At 45.5% G+C, this 22,058-nt stretch overlaps 1 protein-coding gene across 7 annotated transcripts in view; it reads left to right on the forward strand.

Moving 5' to 3' along the window:
- The window catches only part of CCDC93 (CCC complex scaffolding subunit CCDC93), a 95,175-nt gene that overhangs the window by 67,150 nt on the left and 5,967 nt on the right, over positions 1-22,058 (forward strand). For all 7 annotated transcript variants that reach the window (XM_072757574.1, XM_072757575.1, XM_072757576.1 and 4 more), the window contains 8 exons: positions 38-109; positions 1,600-1,653; positions 3,192-3,254; positions 5,965-6,073; positions 9,331-9,413; positions 11,701-11,738; positions 13,154-13,238; positions 17,500-17,613. In XM_072757574.1, the coding sequence (XP_072613675.1) occupies positions 38-109; positions 1,600-1,653; positions 3,192-3,254; positions 5,965-6,073; positions 9,331-9,413; positions 11,701-11,738; positions 13,154-13,238; positions 17,500-17,613 (618 nt within the window). The remainder of the gene's footprint in view (positions 1-37; positions 110-1,599; positions 1,654-3,191; positions 3,255-5,964; positions 6,074-9,330; positions 9,414-11,700; positions 11,739-13,153; positions 13,239-17,499; positions 17,614-22,058) is intronic.

Consider the following 22,058-nt stretch of genomic DNA (forward strand, 5'->3'; position numbering starts at 1 on the left):
TGTCTGAGTTTTGTAAATGTTCATTTTGCTTTTAAAGGAGGAGATGACACGGCTGCAGCAGGAAATTGAGAACCTGAAAGCTGAGAGAGTGCCAGGCGGAGATGAAAAAGTAAGTTCAGGCTCTTAGAGGAGTCTTCGAGACTGTTAGGTGCTGTTGTGCCTTATTGGTGGAAGGATTTCTGGAGGACTACCCAGCAAAGAGACTGATGCTAAAAAGGACCGGCCAGTTTCCCATAACCTGGGCCTGTGAACACACATTTCTTAACTGTTTCCATCACAGGATTTTCTTAGGTTTCCATCCCTTCTTTTCTCTTGCAAGGGTAGGTAAAAGGCAGCAGTGGGGGCATGCACAGCAGACAGGAATAACTACATTCCAAGCCTGACCTTTCCCACCACTTAGGGAAGGGGCATTTCTAAGAACCTTCTGAGCTCAGTTTCCTGTGCAGCCTGTTCTCTAATTGTTGAACCAATTAATTCATTTCATCCTCCACTCCTGCCTAGGGACATGTTCCACCCCTGAAAGGCAGCAAGCAGTAAGCAGGAAATAAGATCTAGTGTCAGAGCTCCAGCAGCACCGGAGCATTACTGAACTTATGGAACACTTCAGACCAGCTGCCCTCAGGACAGGATAGAGGACTTGTTCTTCCAAGGAGCTAGTGTGAATTGCCATTAAAAGTTAAGTTAAGGGATCCCTGGGTGGCACAGCGGTTTAGCGTCTGTCTTTGGCCCAGGGCGCGATCCTGGAGACCCGGGATCGAATCCCACATCGGGCTCCTGGTGCATGGAGCCTGCTTCTCCCTCTGCCTGTGTCTCTGCCTCTCTCTCTCTCTGTGATGACTATCATAAATAAAAAAATAAAAATTAAAAAAAAAAAAAAGTTAAGTTAAAACACAGGCCAGAAAGAAAAGCATTTCTCTCACCAAATAAGCTTGCAGGGATTACCATTTTGTTTTCCCTTCTCAAAGCTCATTCCCTGAGAACCTTGTGCGGAAGCTGTGTGAGCTGGACGAGGCCTCAGGGTGGCGCGTTGGCCGAGCCCTCTGCCTTGAGAACTCCACCGGCAGCTCAAGGCTCAGGGAGGGGAAAAGACCGCTTCAGACCAAGCAGCACCCATCCACATGCCCTCCGCTCGGGGACCCTGACCCTGGCTGTGCAGGACATATGTCTTGGAGGGGCCTCAGCAGTGGTAGGACAGGACTAGCACGGAGTATTAGCAGAGTCTGGCAGAGCAGGGCAGTGGTGCCCTGGGACCATCATCACACACATAGCCAGCCTTTCTGGTTGTTTCTAAAACTTCGAGCCTTTGGGTCTCAAATCATCAGCCCATCAGCCTCTGAGTTTGTACAAATCAGACTTTCAAGATCCTATTCCTCTTCTTAGCAATCACATCTTGTTAGAGGGACTATTATATCCAAAGACAGTTGCAGTTTAGCTTGTTCATGTGTGACACACATTTAAGAACAGTTTAAAATCTGGGGCCCAAAGAGGTGGTCAGTGAACTAACTCCCACCCACCCACACCCTTTCCTACATGCAGAACCACAGCTTCTGTCCCATTCGCCTTACTCAGTCAAGTGTTCGTTACTTTTCATCATTTCAGACCCTGTCTGCTGGAGAGCCACATGGTACCCTAACCCCTGTGATGACTCATAATGTAAGTACCAACCCATTCTCAGGACTGCCATTGTCCTCTGTGGGAGTGGCAACCAACTTTGTACCCTCCCCTGACACTTTCTCATGCCTACTTTAATTTTCTCTGTGACCACCACTTCGTGTGCAGGCTCTCAAGGGCACTGTCTCATTGTCCTCACAGAGCCCCTCAGATGGAAGCAGGTTCTCCCCAGGGATGGCCCTGAAAGCCACCATTCTGGTGGGTTTTCTCCCAGCACTTTGTGTGAGCATTCTCTGTCTGCTCTGGCATCTCAGCTGAGGAGAGGAGAAGCCTGCATTGGCCACACATGCTGGTCACAACACATAGGCTGTTGTGAGGGGTGGAGGTGGGGCAGGGGGGGAAACTCTCTTTTGTACTTTGTTCCAAGGTCCACAAACTGTAAAGGGCCAAATAGGAATTATTTTCAGCCTTGTATGCCAACCCCACTATAGCACCCATGCTCAGTATGTAAATGAAAGAACATGGCTATAAAACTATATTTACAAAAATAGGCAGTGAGGTCATTTTGGCCCAAGAGTTGTATGGTTTAGCTCACGGACAGTAGTTTGCTGACCCCTGTTGTGAGTTAAACCAGTGCTCCCAGAACTCCAACAAACATCCAGGAGAAAGAAAAAAAAGCAAAAGGAGGAAGAGCAAAGCAGGACAGCCTGTAAACATCTGCCTCTTTTAATGTTTGCCTCTTCCCTTTGTCCCCTCAGACTCCACTAGAGAATGAGCTTCAGGACTCCTGTAGTACAGTCATTGGGTTGGTGTGCAGCCGAGCCCTGTGGAGGAGGCTGATTGTGCGTGTGTGTGTGTGTGTGTGTGTGTGTGTGTGTGTACGTGTACACATACGTGCTTGGGGTGAAGACACCTCTGACCCCTTTTGTAGCTTTCTTTGATGACAGCAAACCATCTAGCCATGTCTCTTACCTCTATGAGTTCAGTGAGAGCTAGTTTCTTCCTCATAATTCAATGCTGTCCAAAAGAACTTTCTGCAGTGAGGGCAGTGTTCTAGATCTACACTCTTCAGTGCGATAGCCACTAGCTCCTTGTGCCTGCTGAGCACTTGAAGTGTGGCTATTGCGATCAAGAAACTGAATATTTAAAAATTTCAGTTAATGTAAATTTAATAAATAACCACACATAGCTAGTGGTTATCATGTTGGAGAGAGTATCTCTAAGTAGAAACAAGAAAGCAAACCAGCATCACTGTAAATGTGGGGACAAAGAACAACAGATTCTTAAAGTAGTAATTATCTCCTTATCATCATAGTTTTTTTGGGGGGGTACATAAATTCGGGCGGTACTTAAGAACACCAGATTCTGCCTAGACCCCAGAAGAAGGAAGAATTGTTTAAAGTGAGGTGAAAGAGTCTCAAGGGTCTCACAGGACAGAGACCCTAAACTTGGCCATTTGAGAAAAGAAATTTGGGGCCTCAGAACGGAGAGGTATGATAAAAATATTTAGTTTCAAAACACTTCATCGAGGAATCAAAGTTTCCTGCTCTTAGATAATTGTATCCTTTTCAAATTTTTAGGAAGACCTAGACAGAAGGTATAACATGGAGAAAGAGAAACTTTACAAGATCCGTTTACTACAGGTAAGTGAAAGCAAGAACAAAAAAATACATAAATACAGCTACATGGGTATCTGTAGAGAGCTAGAAGTCTTGGTATCTAAGAATGACTGATACGGAGGCTGCTATTTGTCAGCCTTCTGTCTGGAGCGTAACTATGTGAATTAAGATGTGGACAATAACATCTGACATCGGTATCTTATTTTCATGGTCATCTCGATAAATTTGATCCCCACCCTGGGTGGACAGTAGGTATTAGCTTCATTTACTAGATGAAGAAATTGACTCATATCAGTTAAGTACTTGTCCAAAGTTAAGCAGCTGGTAAGTGGCAGAGCCAGCATTCAAATTCCAATGCTCTTGTCTAGTACTGTTCCTCTAAAATTACGTGCCCATTTTAGCTGTCTTATTTGATAACCTTGGAGGTTTATAAGAAAGCCATCAGATATGGAGGAAGTAGGTTTTAAAGTTGGTTCCAAAACTAAAGTCATATAGAGTCAAAGTTACTTCGTAAAATCCCTTGCATTGCCAGGATCTTGCTCAGGGAAGCTCAGAAGCCCAGGGTTAACTCATGTGTTCTTTGGTTTGTGCCTTCTTCCTGTTCTCTGGGAAGAGAAAGCCAGGCTTTCCCAGGGCTGCAGAGGCCAGTGAGCCTCTGTTTCTCCTGTCTCTGGTTCTTGCTTACTCTGCTGAGCTGTTTGGTTAAATTCAGGTACATCAAATTTGCCCTTAAAACAGGGACACTGTTACTGTTTAAAGAAACTGAATTAAATAAAATCAGGAAAATGCAGCTGTATACTTGGAAACTTTGTGGCTATGTGCTTCCTATATGTATATTCAGTGTTGCATTAGGTAGGTATCAGGAGTAGTAAATGGGATGGCCCATCTTCTGGGAGCTGGCCGGCTATTTGAGAACCAGGATATGTCTATATACATCAAAGTATGAGGGAGTCGATATTATGTAATGCCTGTTGTGGTTGTGGGCAGCCTCTGACTCGCCAGAGGGAATGTCCAGTAAAACCATAAGCCTGCTGAGGCCGTGAGCCAGAGCGGGGGCCATGGGGGTGGGTGGAAACCACCTGGCACACAAGAGATTGAGAAACTGTATCTGATGAGACTTAGCATCAGTTGGGTCAGAGAAACAGAGGAGTCAAGGATGGAGTCTCTGACTCAGGTGGAAATACTTATATTATTCATTGAGGAAAAAGCATTAAAAAAGAATAGAGTTTAAGGGTGTATGTGTGTGTGAATAGGAATATTATTGAGATCTGTTTGGGACTCTTAAAAGTTGGGGCACTTCACCAAGTAGCGATGCCCAAGAAGTGATTGGGTGTCAGGTCTGATGCTCAGAATAGCCTGGGCTGGAGATTTGGGTATCAGCACTATGTAAGTGGTAACCATGGGGTGAAATCTGTGTGAGGACAGGCAGAGGAAAAGGAGGAACCCTCCAGTGCAGTAGTTGGAGGCATGGGGAAGCCAGGGTCTTATGGAAGCTGAGCAGAGGGCCCAGCAGAGAGAATGGTAACTTTTGCTAGAAATCAAGAAAGCTAGAAGCTGACAGTTATCCAGGAACTGTATCCCAGAGAAGGTCTGCAGTGACCTTCATGAGAGCTGTGTGGTAGGTGTTGGGAGAAGCCAGTTGCCAGTGGAGAGAAGGATGACTGCAGGGTGTGGGGGCAGCTCCAGGACCTGGGGGTCATGGCTCTCAGGAAGGTGGGCTGTTGTTGCTGAAGAAAGAGGCTGCTAGCTGGAAGGCAATCAGGGCTTAGGAAAGGGCTTTTGAGGGGTGAGGGACTTTGGCCTATCTAAATGCTGGTGAGAAGGGGCCAGTAGAAAGGGAAAGGTGAAAGATGCAGTGAAAACACTGAATAATTGTATCTTAAGATTCCTGGAAAAACAAACAAACACAGGAGTCAGAGCCTGAGTACCCAGGGGGTGTAGCCTTGGCCAAAAGGAGAACATTTTCCCCTCTGTCCAGAGCCACAGAGACCCTACTTTGGGATTGGTGGCCAGAGCCAATGGTGGGTTTCTCACCAGGAGGCTCGTATTTTCCCAGTACTTAGAGACCCACACATGCTGTTGTGAGCAGGGCAGGCCGGAGAGTGAGATGGGATGGCGCAGAAGGAAGGCAGTGCAGAGAGCCCACTAGTCCTGGCCCATGACTGTCAGCAGCAAGTGGTGTTGGAGCTCAGCCACACCATACTGCTCTGCTGCCACAGGTGCCATCAGTGGCCAGTTTGGTTGCTGTACACCCCTGGTCCATGGTAGGGCAAAAGTGCTAGAAAGGTGCTATAGGAGTAAATTGTAGGAGTTTTTCAATAGGTGAAGGAATTTGGAATTTCTATGGAAGCAGCAGGATGGCATCAGTTCCTAGTCACCTGGGAGGCCTTCTTTTTCATTTCCGTCCCCACCTGGTAACGGCAGAATCAGCTACTCTAGCGTCCTTTGGAGTTGAGGGCTGTCCATAGAAGCCCTTCCCGCTTAGAGTCATCCTTCCCTAGCTGTTCATTTGCCGCCCTCTCTGGTTCTGCTTCATAGCCACACACATCTCCTCCCTGTGTTTCAAAGTGGGAGGAGTGCTTCAGAATCTGAGATGGGGACCTCAAGCCAACAGCAGATCTTTGGGGTATGAGGTTGTGCTCAGAAGGAAGTGGGGAGCAGTATTTTGGCCCCCCTGAGAACATGTGAGACATTTTACCAAATACAATTGTCTCCCCCTTTCTTTTGCATTTAGGCTCGAAGAAATCGAGAAATAGCAATTTTGCATCGAAAGATTGATGAAGTACCCAGCCGAGCTGAGCTAATACAGTATCAGAAGAGATTTATTGAACTCTACCGCCAGAGTAGGTGCATCAGCCACAAACACTCTTGAGACTGGTCCTGGGAGGCACAGGAGGCGGGGGTTCTTCCCGCGTGAGCATGGTGGATTGTGCATCGTAGCACAGTTGCTGAAAGCCACCACCAGAAGGGGCTCCCTGTCATCATCAGGCACACTAGGTGCTCATTCCACACAGCGCACTAAGTGACCCTTTACCCCAGGAGCAGTGCTGGGGTGCCCTGCTGCCCTCCCTGTAGACATACTGAGCTAAGTGAGCTCTTAGCATAATGTTTCAAACCCGCCCTCTTCCTGGGCAACCATTTGGCTCACTGAGCTCCCCATCCGCTTTCCACCCTCACACAGGACTGAGCATGAGCACTCCATGTTGTAGCATCTCTGGATCAATCCTCATTCATTGTTCTTCTGTATGAACTTTCTTGCCCATGTGGTCCTTGACTTTGACAGCACTGTAATCCAGGACCAGGCCTCCCTCAGCCTAAATCAGTGAGCTCGCCTTGTCAGGTTCACCATGGCTCTCAAAGTTGTCATTGTTTCTCTGTTCCCACTGCTGTTGTGATAGCTGTGCTTACTGTGTCATAGCTCAGTTGAATAACCATTAGCTGGTCTGTATTGCCTTGTCCCTCACCCACCAGCCTGTCATGTTCTCTCTCTCTGCTGACCAGTCTTCAGGAGCTCCCCAGGCCTACCAAAGAAAATATCTCCTTATTAGCTCCAGAACCTCCCCAATCTAAGTGGCCTGCCTGGAGGCACCCTTTCCTTTTCTGAGCCCACATTTCAGCTTCCCCAGTCCACACACTAGCCCTCGTCACACCATGTACTTTGACATACATCTTAGGCCTTGACTCCTCTCGTTACCTGTGCTTGGGACCCCTTCTCAACTCTGTCAGACCCAACTCAGATCTAGTCTGTAAACAGGTCCTAGACTACCACCCCTTCTTCTAGGTTCCCACTCGTGCATATGCCCTGAGTACCTCCAACTCAACAGATACAAAACTAAATTCAGCCTCCCTACCCCATTTATCCTCTTGGTCACGGGGATCACTGTCTAGCTGCTCTTCTGGTTCTTTTTGCAAGTAATGGTCAGGTCCGTTTCTTCTGGACTACTGCTATAGCCACCTTCTCATCATGGCCCAGAGTCTGCACTCTTGTCTGAAACGTCTTTTTCAAACAGAAGTTTGATCATTTTACACTCTTGCTTTAAAAGCTTTAATGTTTGGTAGCTCTCCATAACTTGTTGGATGATCTTCAGAATTCTGATGACATTGATCAGAGTCTTGCATCAGGCAGGCCAGCTTCCCTGGCACTTCCTCAGCGCCTCACCCCTCTCGTGATGACATCTGCATTTTGGCCTGTCAGCTGGTCCCCAGTTCCAGAATGCCACTGTCCTACAATTCCACGTGTCAGACTCCATCAATTCTTCCAAAATCCCCCTTAGATTTTGCCTTGGGCTCTTGGCCTCTCCAACATCCTTCCTGGCTCAAGCCAGAGCAGTATCCTTACTCTGGTTGGAGTCATGCTTCCTTTCACACCTACTCCCATCCTGATGTTTTATACAGCCCTGGAGCTTGACTCAGATGGTGAGAGGCAGGTATCAACTGTGGCAGCTTCCCATAAGAAAATAATTTCTGCCTTTACTTAAATTTTTCCCCTTAGTTCTATATTCCTGCTACTTTCCAGCTTTTAACAATAATGATGTTTTGCATCTGTATATTTCACAGTAAATTTGACACATGTTTAAGTCCTTTTGACAGGACATTTTTACACCAAAGAAATCTTAAGTTACACCAAAATATCTATATCATTTTCATTATTATTGTTGGCAAATATTTTCAGCCCCCACCCAGTCCTTGATCTGGATAGAGGAAGGGTGACAGGCACATTCCTAAGTAGCAAAACTAAAGATTGATTGATGGCAGTGATTTTCAACCTTGGCTATATATTGTAATCACCCGACCCCACCTCCAGAAAAAAATCTCATTTAATTGGTCGTGAGATTTTAAAAACTCCCAGGCTATTCTGTGTTTCAGCCAGGCTTGAAATCCACTGTTCTAAAGCTAATATTTTATATTGAGTAGTTCATGTAGTGATTTTTATACAAATCAGACATTTTGATATGGGAAACATTTTAAACTATTGTCTCAAAATACCTGAATCAGGTTATTAATTTCTGTTACCAGATGTGTACAGCAGTACTGTCAGCCCCCACCCGTCTTTGAGCTGCACTGCTAGGGGGAGACACAGTATCACTAGGTAGTAAAATTAAAAGTTGGCTGATTAGCTTAAAGAGTCAGGTTTAAATGTTAGTGGCAGTTGCCCAAGGAAACTACAATGCCCACAGCCTGTTCTGCTTCTCTCCTCCCCAACTCCTGCTGCTCCAGAGGGAACCTGTGTTCAGGGAGCAAGAGCCACTGGGAAAGCAGATCCCCCTGTTGTCTGGACAGTGCCTTTTGACCATTAGACATCAGGATCTTTGGATACAGCTAAAATGGAGGGCTCAGTTTAGGCCCAAAGCCTGATTATGAATCCAGGTCTTGGGATTTTTACCTGCCTCCATATGTTAAGAGAATTCAGAGCCATGAGGGAGACATATAGGCTCAGAACCAAGTGGGGGCCACTCAGGCACCCAGCCACACAGCCGAAAGACAAGCTAGCTGCCCCCCATTGACAATGTCCTCTGGTGAATATGGCCCAGTCCCAGTCTGTGAATGGGGTGCTTTCCCCCTAAGTCATTCTATAAGGAAAAGTGAAGAAAAAGAGGTGGATGGAGAATAATTTTTTAGAAGAATTTTATAGGAAAGGATGTTGGGTGCCTGGTAAATAAGACGTTCTCCCTTAGTCATATGCACAGAAATGGGGAGAAAATTCACACTTATTAGGCACATATTCTGCCCTAGGTTGAGCATGTTATTCATCCAGTAGATATTTTGGAGGGCCTGCTGTCTAGGCATGTGCAAAGCATAGGGATTACAAAAGGGAATAGGCTGTGGCTCCTGTTCATGAGGGGAGTGAGGAGGAAGACAAGCAGGAAGAAGTGACATGGTGGCTTCCTCATCCTTGCCACCTCCTCCCCACCCCCAACCCCCAGGATGTCTCACCTGAGAAACCCATCTGTCCCACATGCTGACAAATTCCTTTAGTCTCTCATCCCGGCTGGGCCAGTCAGTGGGGCCAGTCCTGTGGGTGGGCCTCCTGGGGCAGTGGAAGCTTAAGATTGTTCTGATCCATTTTCTTACTCGTGTGTTAATGTCTTTGCATTTACAGTTTCAGCAGTGCACAAAGAAACCAAGCAGTTCTTCACTTTATATAATACTCTGGATGATAAAAAGGTTTATTTGGAAAAAGAGGTAAGAACCTGTATAAGAAGAAAATAATCAGATGAGCAGAGACCAGGGCCACTGATCCCAGGAAGTTCAGAGAAACAGTGTCTAGGATGTAATCATGTGTAAGTGCAAGAAGTGCCTGCTGTGTGCCCAGTGCTGGGTCACAAAGTTAGAGTAAGAGACACCTCAGGGCTGCCGTAGCACAGTTGCATGGGCTGACATGGGACTAATAATGGACAGCTGTTCCATGGTGCCTGTGAGGAAGGACATCTAGAAAGCAACACAGGTGCACATGGAGAGGACGTGGGTGGTGAAATTTTAGTTTGAGTTTGTTGTTTTTTTTTTTTTTAATAATAGTGCATTATTTTTCACATTTGGATAAATTATTTTTTTGACAGAGAGAGAGAGAGCATGAACAGGGAGAGGGGCATAATGTGGGGTTTGATCCCAGGACCCCGGGATTATGACCTGAGTGGAAGGCAGACATTTAACCAACTGAGCTACCCAGGTGCCCCTAGTTTGAGTTTTAAAGGAAGGAAAGAACCAGCTAAGTAAAATAGAGGTGGCAGGCTTATTCTAGTTGACATGGAGAAACTAGCTATTTAATCAGCCTCAGCCAACAGGAGTGAAAGGGGTTGCCCTGGGTACTCACACCCTCTCCGCATTACTCTGACACTCAGGTTACATACACTCATGATTCAGGACTCCCTCACTTCGACGACAAATGATTGGAGCAGGGTGTGCCACTATGTTTTAAGGAGAAAAAAAAAGGAATGATATGGTCTTTACAGTAGCAGCACACTGGAACAGAGAGAGCATGTGCTTTCGAGTCAGACAGATTTGGGTTTTATTCTGGCCATATTTTCTGTACCTGTAAAGAGGGCATCACACTCGCTCTATATGATATGATGGAGACAGAATGGGAAATGATGGTGAAGGTCATTGTGTCTGGTTGCTCCCTGCACATATTAGTCCTGCCTACCCCCCCACGTCAAGGTCAACAGAATTTGTTTCCATTTCATCATCACCTTGCAGCCTGCACTGATCACCCTCTTAATGAGAACAGTACCGCAGGTGTGTCTTTTACCTGCCCTCCCCCTGCCGCCAAATAGAGGCATGTGTAATTAGCATCACCGTTATTGGCTATTGTCCATCAAACCAGATCAATCTGTGTTTTCCTAGAGGACACTTCTTGAGGGGGGCATTGAGATCTGTTTTTCTCTATGCCTGAGGTCTTACACAGTGATGGGCATTTGATAAATGCCCATTTATCAAGCATTTGATAAATATTTGAATATATGAGTTGAGCGCATTTGGTAGGATTTACATCAGACCCTGGGGGCATAGCTCTGCCAAACAGTGGCTGGGGGATCTTTCTACCTAGTGAGAGGAAGCCAGCCAACCCTCACTTAGCAACAGGCCAGCCCCTTCCAAGAAAGCCTATCACCTGCCTTCGTCAGTAGTGTTTAAAGTTGTCACATTCTTTTAAAAACAAAGAGTATGCAGGGGGAGGTAGGAGCTTTTGATTACAAGCCATATTAACATAGAACTTTGCATTTGGATAAATTATGCCTTTTATTCCAAATGCATTTACACCAGTGCTATTTTAGCTTTCAAGCATCCCTGTGGTGTCCTAAGGACAAGAATATCATTTCCATGTTACAGACTGAGGTCCAAGTAGGGTAAATGACAAGCTGAGTTAGTGACACAGCCAGAAAGAAGATCTGGGTTTTTAGAGTCCGAACTCAGAGCCCTTCCCTGAACTATATCACTGGGGCAGAGAAGGGTCCGCCTGTGCAGGCTAAGGCATTCTCCATGGGAGAGTTCTCCCCATGGGGCCTTGAATGATGCATTCCCATGCAGGTCCTCAGAGCCGCCCCACGGCTGGCCACATTAGGAAGTAACAGGATGGGCATGGTATCCTCGCTCTCCCCCACAGCTGGCCCTCTGCTAATCTGATAGCCCTGAAAACAAAGTACACTTTTGGTGAGGAAACAAGAACTGGTGGCAGCTGCCCAAAGGACCCTAATGTTAGCTGAGTGTCTTCTCATATGGAATTTTGGCCCTTCTAGGGGCCCTCTTCCTACATTCCTGGGGTCATGGGTTGTCAGAAGGTCGATGCTCTGGGAAAAACCGTGGGGCTAAGAGCATGCTGCTCTTTTTCTCACGTTCTTTCATCTCTGTAAACAAGGTGTGCTGCTTTCAGAAGCAGTGTCCAGAGACAAGACAGCTTTGCAGTGTTTGGAGCCACACATAGATCTTTCATCCTTTTGCTTACAGTTTTTCCTTTTTTTTCCCCTTTCTTCTTCAGATTAGCTTGCTGAACTCAATTCATGAGAACTTCTCACAGTAAGTACTAGCAGTCCTCCTTCCCGTCAGTACCTTGGTGTACCCTGCACTGTGCTTTTGGCTTACCTTCATGTTAGGGAAGGAGTACAAGGAGTGAGACGGTGCTAGATATGTGGTCTTTACACTCTCACTCTTACTGCCAAGTACACATGTGTCTTGGTTTACACGGTCTCTGCGTTCTTGCAAAAATAATGGTGGTGTTTGAGTTTGAGAAACACCAAGGAATATCTGGGGGAAAAAAGTTAACTTTGAAGTAATTTGACTGTGCCTCACTACTATAAACTCTTTGTATATTACTTCTGTCTTGTTAGGATTAGATTACTACCATTAGTTCTTAAGCACATAGAGATGCTTTATGATTTAGATAATGAAATAATCTAATTTTCAAAAAGATTTTTTAAATCTAATAATAGATTTTGTATTTAAGTCAATGTGCATCTTTTACTTTATTCATATAAGAATTCATTTTCTCCAAAAATTGTATGGCAGGGCCCTGTTGTATCCAGGTCATACCAGCCCTCAAGCATGCTCAGTGGCCTACTCACCTTCCAGGAGCCCCAAGGCTTGCTGTCTATATAAACCTTTCTGATCCCCTGGCAAGTGATCAATGACTAAGATCTGAATGGATTACAAACTATAAATGTTAGGCTTTGTTTCTAACTCAAAACAGACCAAAAAAGCCATAACTCCCTGATAAGAATCAGATTCAATTAGTGACTTATAACCCTGTGACATTTCTCTAAATGGTACTTTCATCATCATTCCTGATAATTGAGAAAGACTGCGGTATTTGAGTAGTTTTGTGATGAGTTCTCTCTATCAGCCTCTGGAATAATTCTCAATCCCTGTATCTGAGTGCTCTGATCCTTCTGGTGCGATTCCCATTGCACAACAGGAAGTGAAAGGAACAATTTTCAGACACCAGGAAATCCACTCATTTAGCTGCTGCTTTTAGGAACAGGACCAGGTTTCCTGACCCTGGTTTTAGGAAAAGCTCAGAATATTTCTACCAGTCTTGAGCAGTGTCTCCAAATCCTCACATTTCTAGAAACCTAAATGGGATTCATTTCTTAGGCAGTGCATGTCATCATCAAATGTTGATTTGTTGGCAGTGCATGTCAAATCAAATGTTTTTGTTGATTTTAATAACATTTTGTTTTGCTTTAAGAAAATACGTATTACTTAAGCAAATTGCAGAGAAAATGGGAGAAAAGATTAGTATTCAGTTATGAAATGAAACTAATTGTCGTGTGTCCCATGGATTTAGAATCCCTAGCTGCCTGGGACCCAAGGGCCCCCAGGAGTCCACCATGTCTCAAAAAAGCATCATCTGGGCACGGGGCAGACTCCTTGATGCCTCCCCCTTCTTCAGCGTCCTCCATGCTGGTTTTCACTCTGCCGTATTTTCCTTTCAGAGCCATGGCCTCCCCTACTGCCCGGGACCAGTTTTTACGTCAGATGGAACAGATCGTAGAAGGAATTAAGCAGAGCAGAATGAAGGTGAGAGGGCTTGTTTTCTATAGTGCAACCAGGACCTCATACTGGTTTTGGAGAAGACCTTGGGAAGGATAGGCTTCTTCTGCTTGTCTTAGTAATGTGTTCCCAGTCCAGAAGACACATCTTCAGTATCTATAGTGTGGGTTCCCAGCATACCTCTGACCCTGCAATGGCCAGCACCAGATCCACAGCCTGGTGGTTTAAAGGCAGCTTTTAACAGTAGCCCCAATGGATTGAACACCTGCTGTGGGCCAAGCATGGTGCTGGTCCTCCTAGAAGCTTTTCTAAGTGAGTAGTTTATCCCTGTTATATAGATGAGGAAGCCAGCTTTCACCAGCAGGCTTTCCCTCTTTCCCACAATCTCTTCTTCACTGGATCTTTGGTTCCTGAAATTCTACCATTCATTCCTTAGGATCTTGAAAACATTTTAGGTTTCAGGAATCCTCTATAAAAAGTGCAAATAATTGTCAAAGTGAATTCCAAAGTAAGAAGATATTATGCCTCAGAAGTCAAAAGAGAAAAGAAGAATCAATAAGCATTGTGGGAGTTCCAGAGATAGCCTTACAGAGAATCATTCAGCAAAGAGTTTTCATCACTTTGTGACTCTGCACTTGGGCCATCTTCACAGTAGCAAAGAAGATTCAGACTCTAGAAACCAGACATAGCCATGGTTTTCTACTGTTATAATCAGATGAGTCCTCACTAATATTTCCAAATCTCTTACGTTTGATCCCTTTAAAAAATGGATCACACCAGAGTGGTCCTCAGGCCTGGCAGTAAAACCTTCTGAGGACTCAGGGCAGCTTCTCTCAGGAGCTGGAGCAGAGTGGTACAGTGAGTGACACCAGAGTGTAAACACACGAAGGATTTGTCGTCATAAAAACCCACTCACAAGAGGCAAACATTCAAGCTGCCTATAATCTCATCTCACAGGAGATGAACTAAGGGCAAAAGCTGTTTCTATCCCTTCCCTTGTAGAAAATATTAATCTCTCCATTAATGACTTCAATAAAATGATGTCAGTGGGGCAAAAAAAAAATTACCACCAGTGACAAGACTATTCAGCCCCCAAAATGAAAGCAGTCCTAAGGCAGCACCTGACCTACTTGCACATGTGCATCTGCCCAAGGCAGGACAGGCCCTTCTTGATGGTCTAGGTAAGGGTATAGTGAAGGAGGACGACAACAGAGAACCTAGTCTGCAGGCTTTTACAGCCCCGATCTCAGTGTGATGGACCTTTCTACCTTGCCATCCTGCCATTATGTTCCTCCTAGGGGAGGCGCTCAGGCTCCAGGCTCCAGCACGGACCCCGACGCGGGGCTCAACCTCACAACCCCAAGATCATGACCTGAGCCAAAATCAAGAGACAGTGGCTTAACTGACTGAACCACACAAACACCCCGTAGAGCTGCTCTTGTCCATACTAAAGAACACTAGGAATTTATTGAGGGTTTTTTTTCCTTTGGCTTTCCCTTCCTGTTACAAGGAGATACATTCCTAGGGAAGGAAGTGGACGTAATCCCTTCATTCATGTGTGCATGGCCAGGGCGAACCTGGCACCTGACTTATGGTGGGCTTCCAAGAACTGTTTGCTGAGTGAATAAATTCATTCAGTTGACTGCAAAGATAGTTCTGAAAGAAGGGTCCTGGTCAGGTTTGAATATTGGCTGGCACTTCAAATGTAAGAAGTCTGTCTTTGCAGAACAACATTCATTTGAATGCATGTCTTTTGCTATCTTTAAAAAACCACAGCCTTCCCTACATGGATGCCACGATGGTTCCTGCTCAGAGTATATGTGGCATGGGAGCCTGTGTCCTCAAAGAGCACACACATCTCCAAAACTGGCGGTGGCAAGGTGTACATAGAGTAGATCATAGACTGACAGTGTGTACAAGCAATAGAAAAGGTGTTATGGTGCATAGAAGGGTTTCTGAGTGAAGAGAGACTCACATACTGGAAGGCATTTTGACCTCATCCTGAAGACATGAAGTCTCTGGAGCTCTGGAATACTAAGGGCGAGTGCTCAGCAAAAGAATCTGGGGTTCCTGACCTAGAGTGTGAAGTGGATTAAACAAGGAGTGGGAACGGTGGGCCTGTATAGGGGGTTGCTAGAACAGTGTGAAAATAAAACTCAGACCTGAGAATCAGCGCCTGATTCTGAGAGTGAAGGGGACTCTTATTACTTCTTACCAGGTACATTGTAGGGTGTCCAGTGTGAAGATAAAACAGTCTTTATTGAGTAGCTACCATAAACCAAGTGATGTGTCATTCACTTAACATTTAATATCATATATACGTTGTAACCTGTAATCTAGGTGATATTATCCTTATTTTGCAAATAGGCGACTTGTCATTCGAAAAGATTTTAAAAGTCTTTCCAGGGATACACAGTGAGTGACTGAAGTAGGATTTGAACCCAGGCCTTTCTGGCCTCAAGCTCAGTTCTTTGCAGGGTTGCTCTGCCACCTTCCATGGTGGGTCCTGGAGATGTTCAAATTAAATTTATTGAAGTACCTTGTTTATATCACTAAGACATAGTCAGTCATGGCCAGATTTTCTGCTGGAGGACAGAGCAGGAAGGAAAGGTCTGAGATCCATCAGCCAGGCTCTGCTACTTAAGAGGTACGGACTCAGCAGTGAGATCCCACCCAGTGCAGCACAAAATGTTCCTAGCAGCTGTGGGAAGTGGCGTACAGGAAGTAACAGCAGTGGGCATTGTGGCAGGAACCTTAGTCATGTGGACAGTATCAGGAAGCCTGCCAGACAGGAGCAGTGCCGACCACTAAGCCAGGGGTGAGTGTAGGATGGGCCTAGCCAGAGTCCCCAGAGAGGCAGGCAGGTTATCAGATTCCAGACATGGGCACAGACATGTGACAGGTGTCCATGTTCAGACCTGTGGAAAGAAGAGAGCCAGAGGGTATCAGGATTAGGTCACCAGGTGACTTAGGAGCTAGATGCACAGTCAGGAGTAGACCAGGCAGACAAATGTCCTTATGGGGTGGGCTTTCCCCTCAGCCAGGCTGGGATAGGGTGTGGGGGCACCAGGGTGCAGTTCACCAGGTGATCAACCCATGGCCTGGAGAGGGGGACAACTTGAATACAGTGCAGCCAGTTGAACTTTAACCTGTATTTACTGGGCAATCCCTTCCAACATGTAACTCGGAAGCACCACGCAAGCATCAGTAGACCAGCGATTTCATCCAGCTCTTGAGCACGTGCTGCAAGCCAGGCACCTGCTGGCCACCACAGCTTTCTGCTCTCACCATCTGGGTGATGCTTTCATGTGCTTCTGGAGATAGTGCACAAACCACTGCCCGAATGTCACCTCCTCAGAGAGCCCTCCCTGACCATCTGGTCTGAAGAGGTCATGCATCCACCCTCCTCTCTATCACCAAACCCTGTCATTCTCTTCACAGAAGCAATCACCAGTAGAAGTTTGCACACAGAGCTCGTTGTGTGAAGTGCTTGGTTAGCATCAGCCCCTCTGGCATGCTCCCTCCATGGGAGCAGTAACATTGCCTCATCACCATCACATTTAGTCCTCAGGGTGTCCACACAATATTTGTTGAAAGACTAAGCTGTTAGGTACCTCAGGAAAGTCTCTTTAACCCAAATCCAACCTTTATTTATGAGGTCACCATCCTGGAAACAACCTAAATTGTCCACCATTAGAAAGATGGGTAAGCAGTATGATTGGGAATATGGTAGTTTTTAAGTTTTGACTGTATAAAGTATACAATAGCATAGAAATACTTGTTAAGTGAAAGAGAACTCAGTTATTTACATAGGAGTTTTCTAATCTCAACACAATTAACATTTTTGGACCAGATGACACCTTATCATGTGGGATCTGTCCTCTACATTGTAGAATGTTTAGCAGCATCCCTGACCCTTATTAGAAGGTACCTGTAGCACCCTCTCCTCACAGTGGTGGCCATCTAATCCATCCCCAGACATTTGCTCATGCCCTTTGGGGGCAAAATAGCCCCTGGTTGAGAACCACCAGCCTGTTGATTGTGAAATGGTAAACACACACACACAAGTGGGACAGTTAGTGTACAATGCAGAATTCCTGAGTAAATTAGAGAAGCCTCTATGTAATATCATGCAAATAAATAGGCCAGTCTCAGAAATGATGTACAGAAGAGAAATGCTGGAAGGAAGTCCATGATTATATTGGTAATAGTCGCCTTTTGGGTGTGGCCAGCAGTCCTTGATCACAACATGCCCCTTTCCTCATCATTTCCTAAAATGTTTCAACAGATGGAAAAGAAGAAGCAAGAGAACAAAATGAGAAGAGATCAGTTGAACGACCAGTACTTGGAACTGTTAGAAAAACAGAGGCTGTACTTTAAGACTGTGAAGGAGTTCAAGGAGGTAAGGAGGACGATGGGGCTGGGCATATAAGGCTGTGGGAGGATTTGTGTTCATCCAAGATGAGCCTTTCAAAACCAGAGTGATTCCCTGGTTTTCCACTGGTCTGCACGTGGGGAAACAGCAGGTTGGCAGTGTGATCTGACCATAAAGTGTGGCATGTCGGTAGTTCAGGACTGCATGGTTCAGTGGCCCATCTCAAGTCCCGAATTGAGGGTTCTAAGAGACATCACGTCTTATTTTCATTCACCTGACATTTAGTAAGCATTAGTAAACTCACAAATAAAATAGCATCAAAGGCCACCTGGAAATAACATTCGTTACATATTCAGATCTGAAATTCTCCCTCCCTCCATCTGAGGTGGGGGTTGGGCCTTGAGAAGCCGGTGGGAGGAATGAACTCTGAGCATGAGGAGCTGGGTCTGAACCCTGCCTTTACCGCTTACCAGCTGTGCACTTTGGGCAGTAACAAAACCCCCCAAACCTGTTTCCTTGTTGTTGAGATCTGCTGGGCCAGTGAGGGATGAGAGCATCTAGCACTGCGTCTCACTCCTCTGACACCCTAAACTCACTGAATTGTGTTTGTCCTGGCCTTTTCTGCATTTGGGCAAAGTTACTCTGTATGGGTCAGGAAAGAGAAGTGCTCTCTTCTTGAGATTTTCCAGAAAGAAGACTTCATTTTGTCATTTACTAGGATATTGGCAACTTCATTTTCAGGAATTCCTTCCCCATTTCCAGGCCAAATCCATGTGGTCTCAGTGAGTGTAGAGATTGCTGAGCATAGAGGAGCTAGAGGTGTAGGTTGTATCCAGGTGTTTGATCTACAGAATAAAATAGGATCTCTTCATACCAATAATTTTATTCCTGTGTACATTTTTTAAGGTTATATTTATCTGAGAGAGATAGCATGAGCAGGGAGGAGGGGCAAGGGGAGAGAGAGAAGCAGACTCCCACTGAGCAGGGAGCCCCATGTGGGGCTCCATCGCAGGATCCCAGGATCATGACCTGAACTGAAGGCAGACACTTTACTGAGCCATTGAGGCGCCCTATTCCTGTCTACTTTTAAAGACTTTTTTCCCTTCTTTCCTTCTCTATTTTCCTTTCCTACTTCTCCTCCTCCCCCCCCCCCCCTTTTATTAATTTAACTTTTAGGGGCCACAACCCACAGACATTTCAAAATTCTCACACTTTCCATCAGTGTTATTCCAGCTCCTACCATGCCCCTGGGGATATAGCAGGTTGTTAAACAGACCTGCTTCCTCTGTCAAGGAGCTTGTGTTGTGGTTGGGGAGACAGATAACAAGCTAGGAAACACAAACCCTAGTAAACAAATTAAAAAAAAAAAAAAAAAAAAACGAATTTCAGTTTTTGCCAGAGGCGGGGGCACACAAGGAGATGGTATGGTTAGGGGAGGTCTCTATCGAGTGAGGGCTTGGTCAGGGGCAAAGCAGGAGTGAGACCCTGAGGCCAGGCAGGTGGGAGAGTGACGGGGTGAGGTGCTCGGGGTCTGGGAGCCCCCTGTGGTTAGTAGGGGTTGGAGCTGAAGTTCTGGAAGGGCTAGTGAGCGAGCTGGCAAGGATCAATCAGGACCCACTGTTCCCCAGCAGAGCTCTTTTTTCCCTTTAATGCAAATAACTCAGAAAGATAAAAGGCCCAGCAGAGAAGAATTAAATGTTGCTTGGACATGCCAGCACTGCCCTTTTGACAGCAGAAACAAAAAGCAGATAAGTTGAGGAGGATAAGTATAAGCTGTCAAATTCAAAGCAAATAAAAGTGAAATGGAAGAGCTCATTCTTGCACTACACGCTCTCAGGGCTGAAGGCTTAAGATGACCTCCAAAGGAAAAGGTTCCTTCAGATGTGTTAAGCATCAAGCTTTCTGTGTTCCTGCCTCCCTGGGGCACAGGGAGGGTCACATCAGAGAAAAAGGGTGGGTCCCTCCTAACTGGCTCGTGTGCTTCCCCATGCCTGTTTTCCTTAGTCCAAAACAAGAGGCGGAAAGGGGAATAAATGTTCTTCAGACAACTAAATATATATCATTTAAAAGAGTCACCTTAAAAAAAAGGCTTTTGGGTTTTTTTTTTTTTTTTGACATTAAAATTGATAGTATTTATTTACTCTTTTTTTTTTTTTTTTAACACTTTACTTGGCAAAAATTTAAGATTAGCGGCTGCCCTTCAGTGTTCCAATATCTTAAGCTTTTCCTATTAGCTCCTCTGAGGTAACTCGGCCCCTCTTGGGGCCACTGCAGGTTCATGAGGAAGTGGCAGTGGAGGCTTGCTGCTCCCCAGTTTCCACCCCATTCCTTCAGCCAGAGTAATTCTGTTATTTTGCAGCTTGCAGTACCTGTTAAGATCTCATGTGTCGTAGATCAGTTTGGAAAAGCAGACTTTCATCCCAGGGCAGGATCTTCTTCCAGAACCCTCTCTGTTCTGCTTGCTTTCTTTGCCTCTCCCCAACCTGCCTGGTCTTCTCCTCCTGGGTTCTGAAGTCTCACCGTATATCCTGGTCTCTGGCCCTTGTGCTGGCAGCAGTTACTTTTCATGCAGAGCACAGTATCATCGCCCAGAGTGTGGCCCTGGCTACCTTAGCAGTTCCTTCATTGGGTTTGGTTTATTGCACGTTCATTGAGCAACAGTGGTGCTCATCCTGACTCCCTGCCTCCTCTGGTATCAAGACACTGGTTAGAGACACCCAGCCATCTCTGAATTTCCATTAGCTTGCTCATCCCAGCAGGTTTGTTATTAGCAAGTCTGCCAGGGAACAGCACATACTCAGAAACCACTTTAATTGCCACATTACGTTCATTAATGATGTCTCTAAATCACAGTCTCTCATAAGGTCATCAAAGCAAGGTTTAAATTCTAGCCTAGCACTGACAAATGCAGACCATACATTTTCATGAAGCTGACTTTGAGTACCTAATGTCGAGGGGCTAAAGTACCATGTCTGGCACATGGTGGGCCCCATACTGTCTTCAGTAGGAAAAAAACAGAAGCAAGGAGGTTTTTTTCCCATCTTCAGTAGGAAAAAAACAGAAGCAAGGAGGTTTTTTTCCCATCTATTGTAGAAAGAAATGCTAAAGGACCTTTCCAGTATTTGCTTTGAACAGAGAGTATCATTCTGTGGTTTCCTAAAAGGCCTTCAGTAGATTGCAGGAAACGTAATACCAGGTGACAGCCTGGGATGCCTTTACTGAGAAGTCCAAGCATCATCTCAGCTTTGTGTGATACACAGAATTGTCCCTGCTGGGGACTGTCCCACAGCAGCAATTTGATGCTTCTAAGTTGATTTTGCCACATTTAAAAGTTGAAGTGGATAAGGGAAGGAGGGGAAACTAAGTGGAGAAAAATTAGAGAGGAAGACAAATCATGAGAGACTCCGGATTCTAGGAAACAAACAGATTATGGAAGGGGAGATGGGGGTGGGATGGGGTGACGCAATGACTGGGTGATGGGCATTAAGGAGGGAGCATGATGTGATAAACACTGGGTGTTATATGTTGGCAAACTGAATTTAAATTAAAATACATAGCTCCTCCCAATATACATATATATATAAATTAAAGTTGAAGTGGGTGACAAGTAAATGTATTTATTCATCATTTTGTTTTATCTTTTTTATTATGGAAATTTTCAAAAAAATCCACAGAAGTAGAGAAAGTTAGGTTAAAAATAGAATAGTATGACTGGCTTCCTGTTCTTGTTTCATCTTTACCCCCACCTACACTTTGTTTTTGGCTGGAGGTTATCTCCCTAAACAAATCTTAATAACTCACTTTATTTTATTTTCAATAACACATTTTTAAAAAGAAAGCTTTCTTCACTAGTATAACAAACGTTATTCAACTTCTTTCCTTTCCTGCTCCCCCAGGAACAATTAACTGCCTCCCCCTCCAGAAACATGTGCTCAAGAAGTGTCAGAGTACCTTGCTACTGACAATAATTCAACCATACCCCCAGCCCAGAGCCTAGCTATTCTCTGGCTCTGAGGAGAAGGATAAGTACCTACAGGTGAACTGGCACTTAGAAAAAACAGGGTCACTGCAGCCATGAGCCATGACACTGCCAGAAAGAACAAAAGGCCTCCAGAGAGCTAGGAGCACTTAGCCAGGCCCAGGGAGATGGAAACATTGACTTTGGGGGTCTTTGGTGCAGAGGGTTCAAGGCTGGAAGAGTTTCTTCCACACTAAGGGAATCTCCAGGGAAGCATGGCTCCTGGAGGCCTGGCCTCCCTCTCTGGTCTGGGCCCCTCCAGCTTGCCTCTCCAGGCCCTTCCCACTACCACATTCGCCTCTTAGTTTTAACGAGGCTCCGGGTGACATGGCCCAAGGAAGGAGAGGACATTGTTTGCCAGCAGATGGAGGTATCCTAAGATGTCAAGACCAGTGAGAACAAGAGGGAAGGAGGATGCATAATGAGAAGCTTTGGAACATGTTTGTGGGTACAG

This window comes from Vulpes vulpes, chromosome 5, assembly GCF_048418805.1.
Source record: "Vulpes vulpes isolate BD-2025 chromosome 5, VulVul3, whole genome shotgun sequence".
NCBI classification, from domain to species: domain Eukaryota; kingdom Metazoa; phylum Chordata; class Mammalia; order Carnivora; family Canidae; genus Vulpes; species Vulpes vulpes.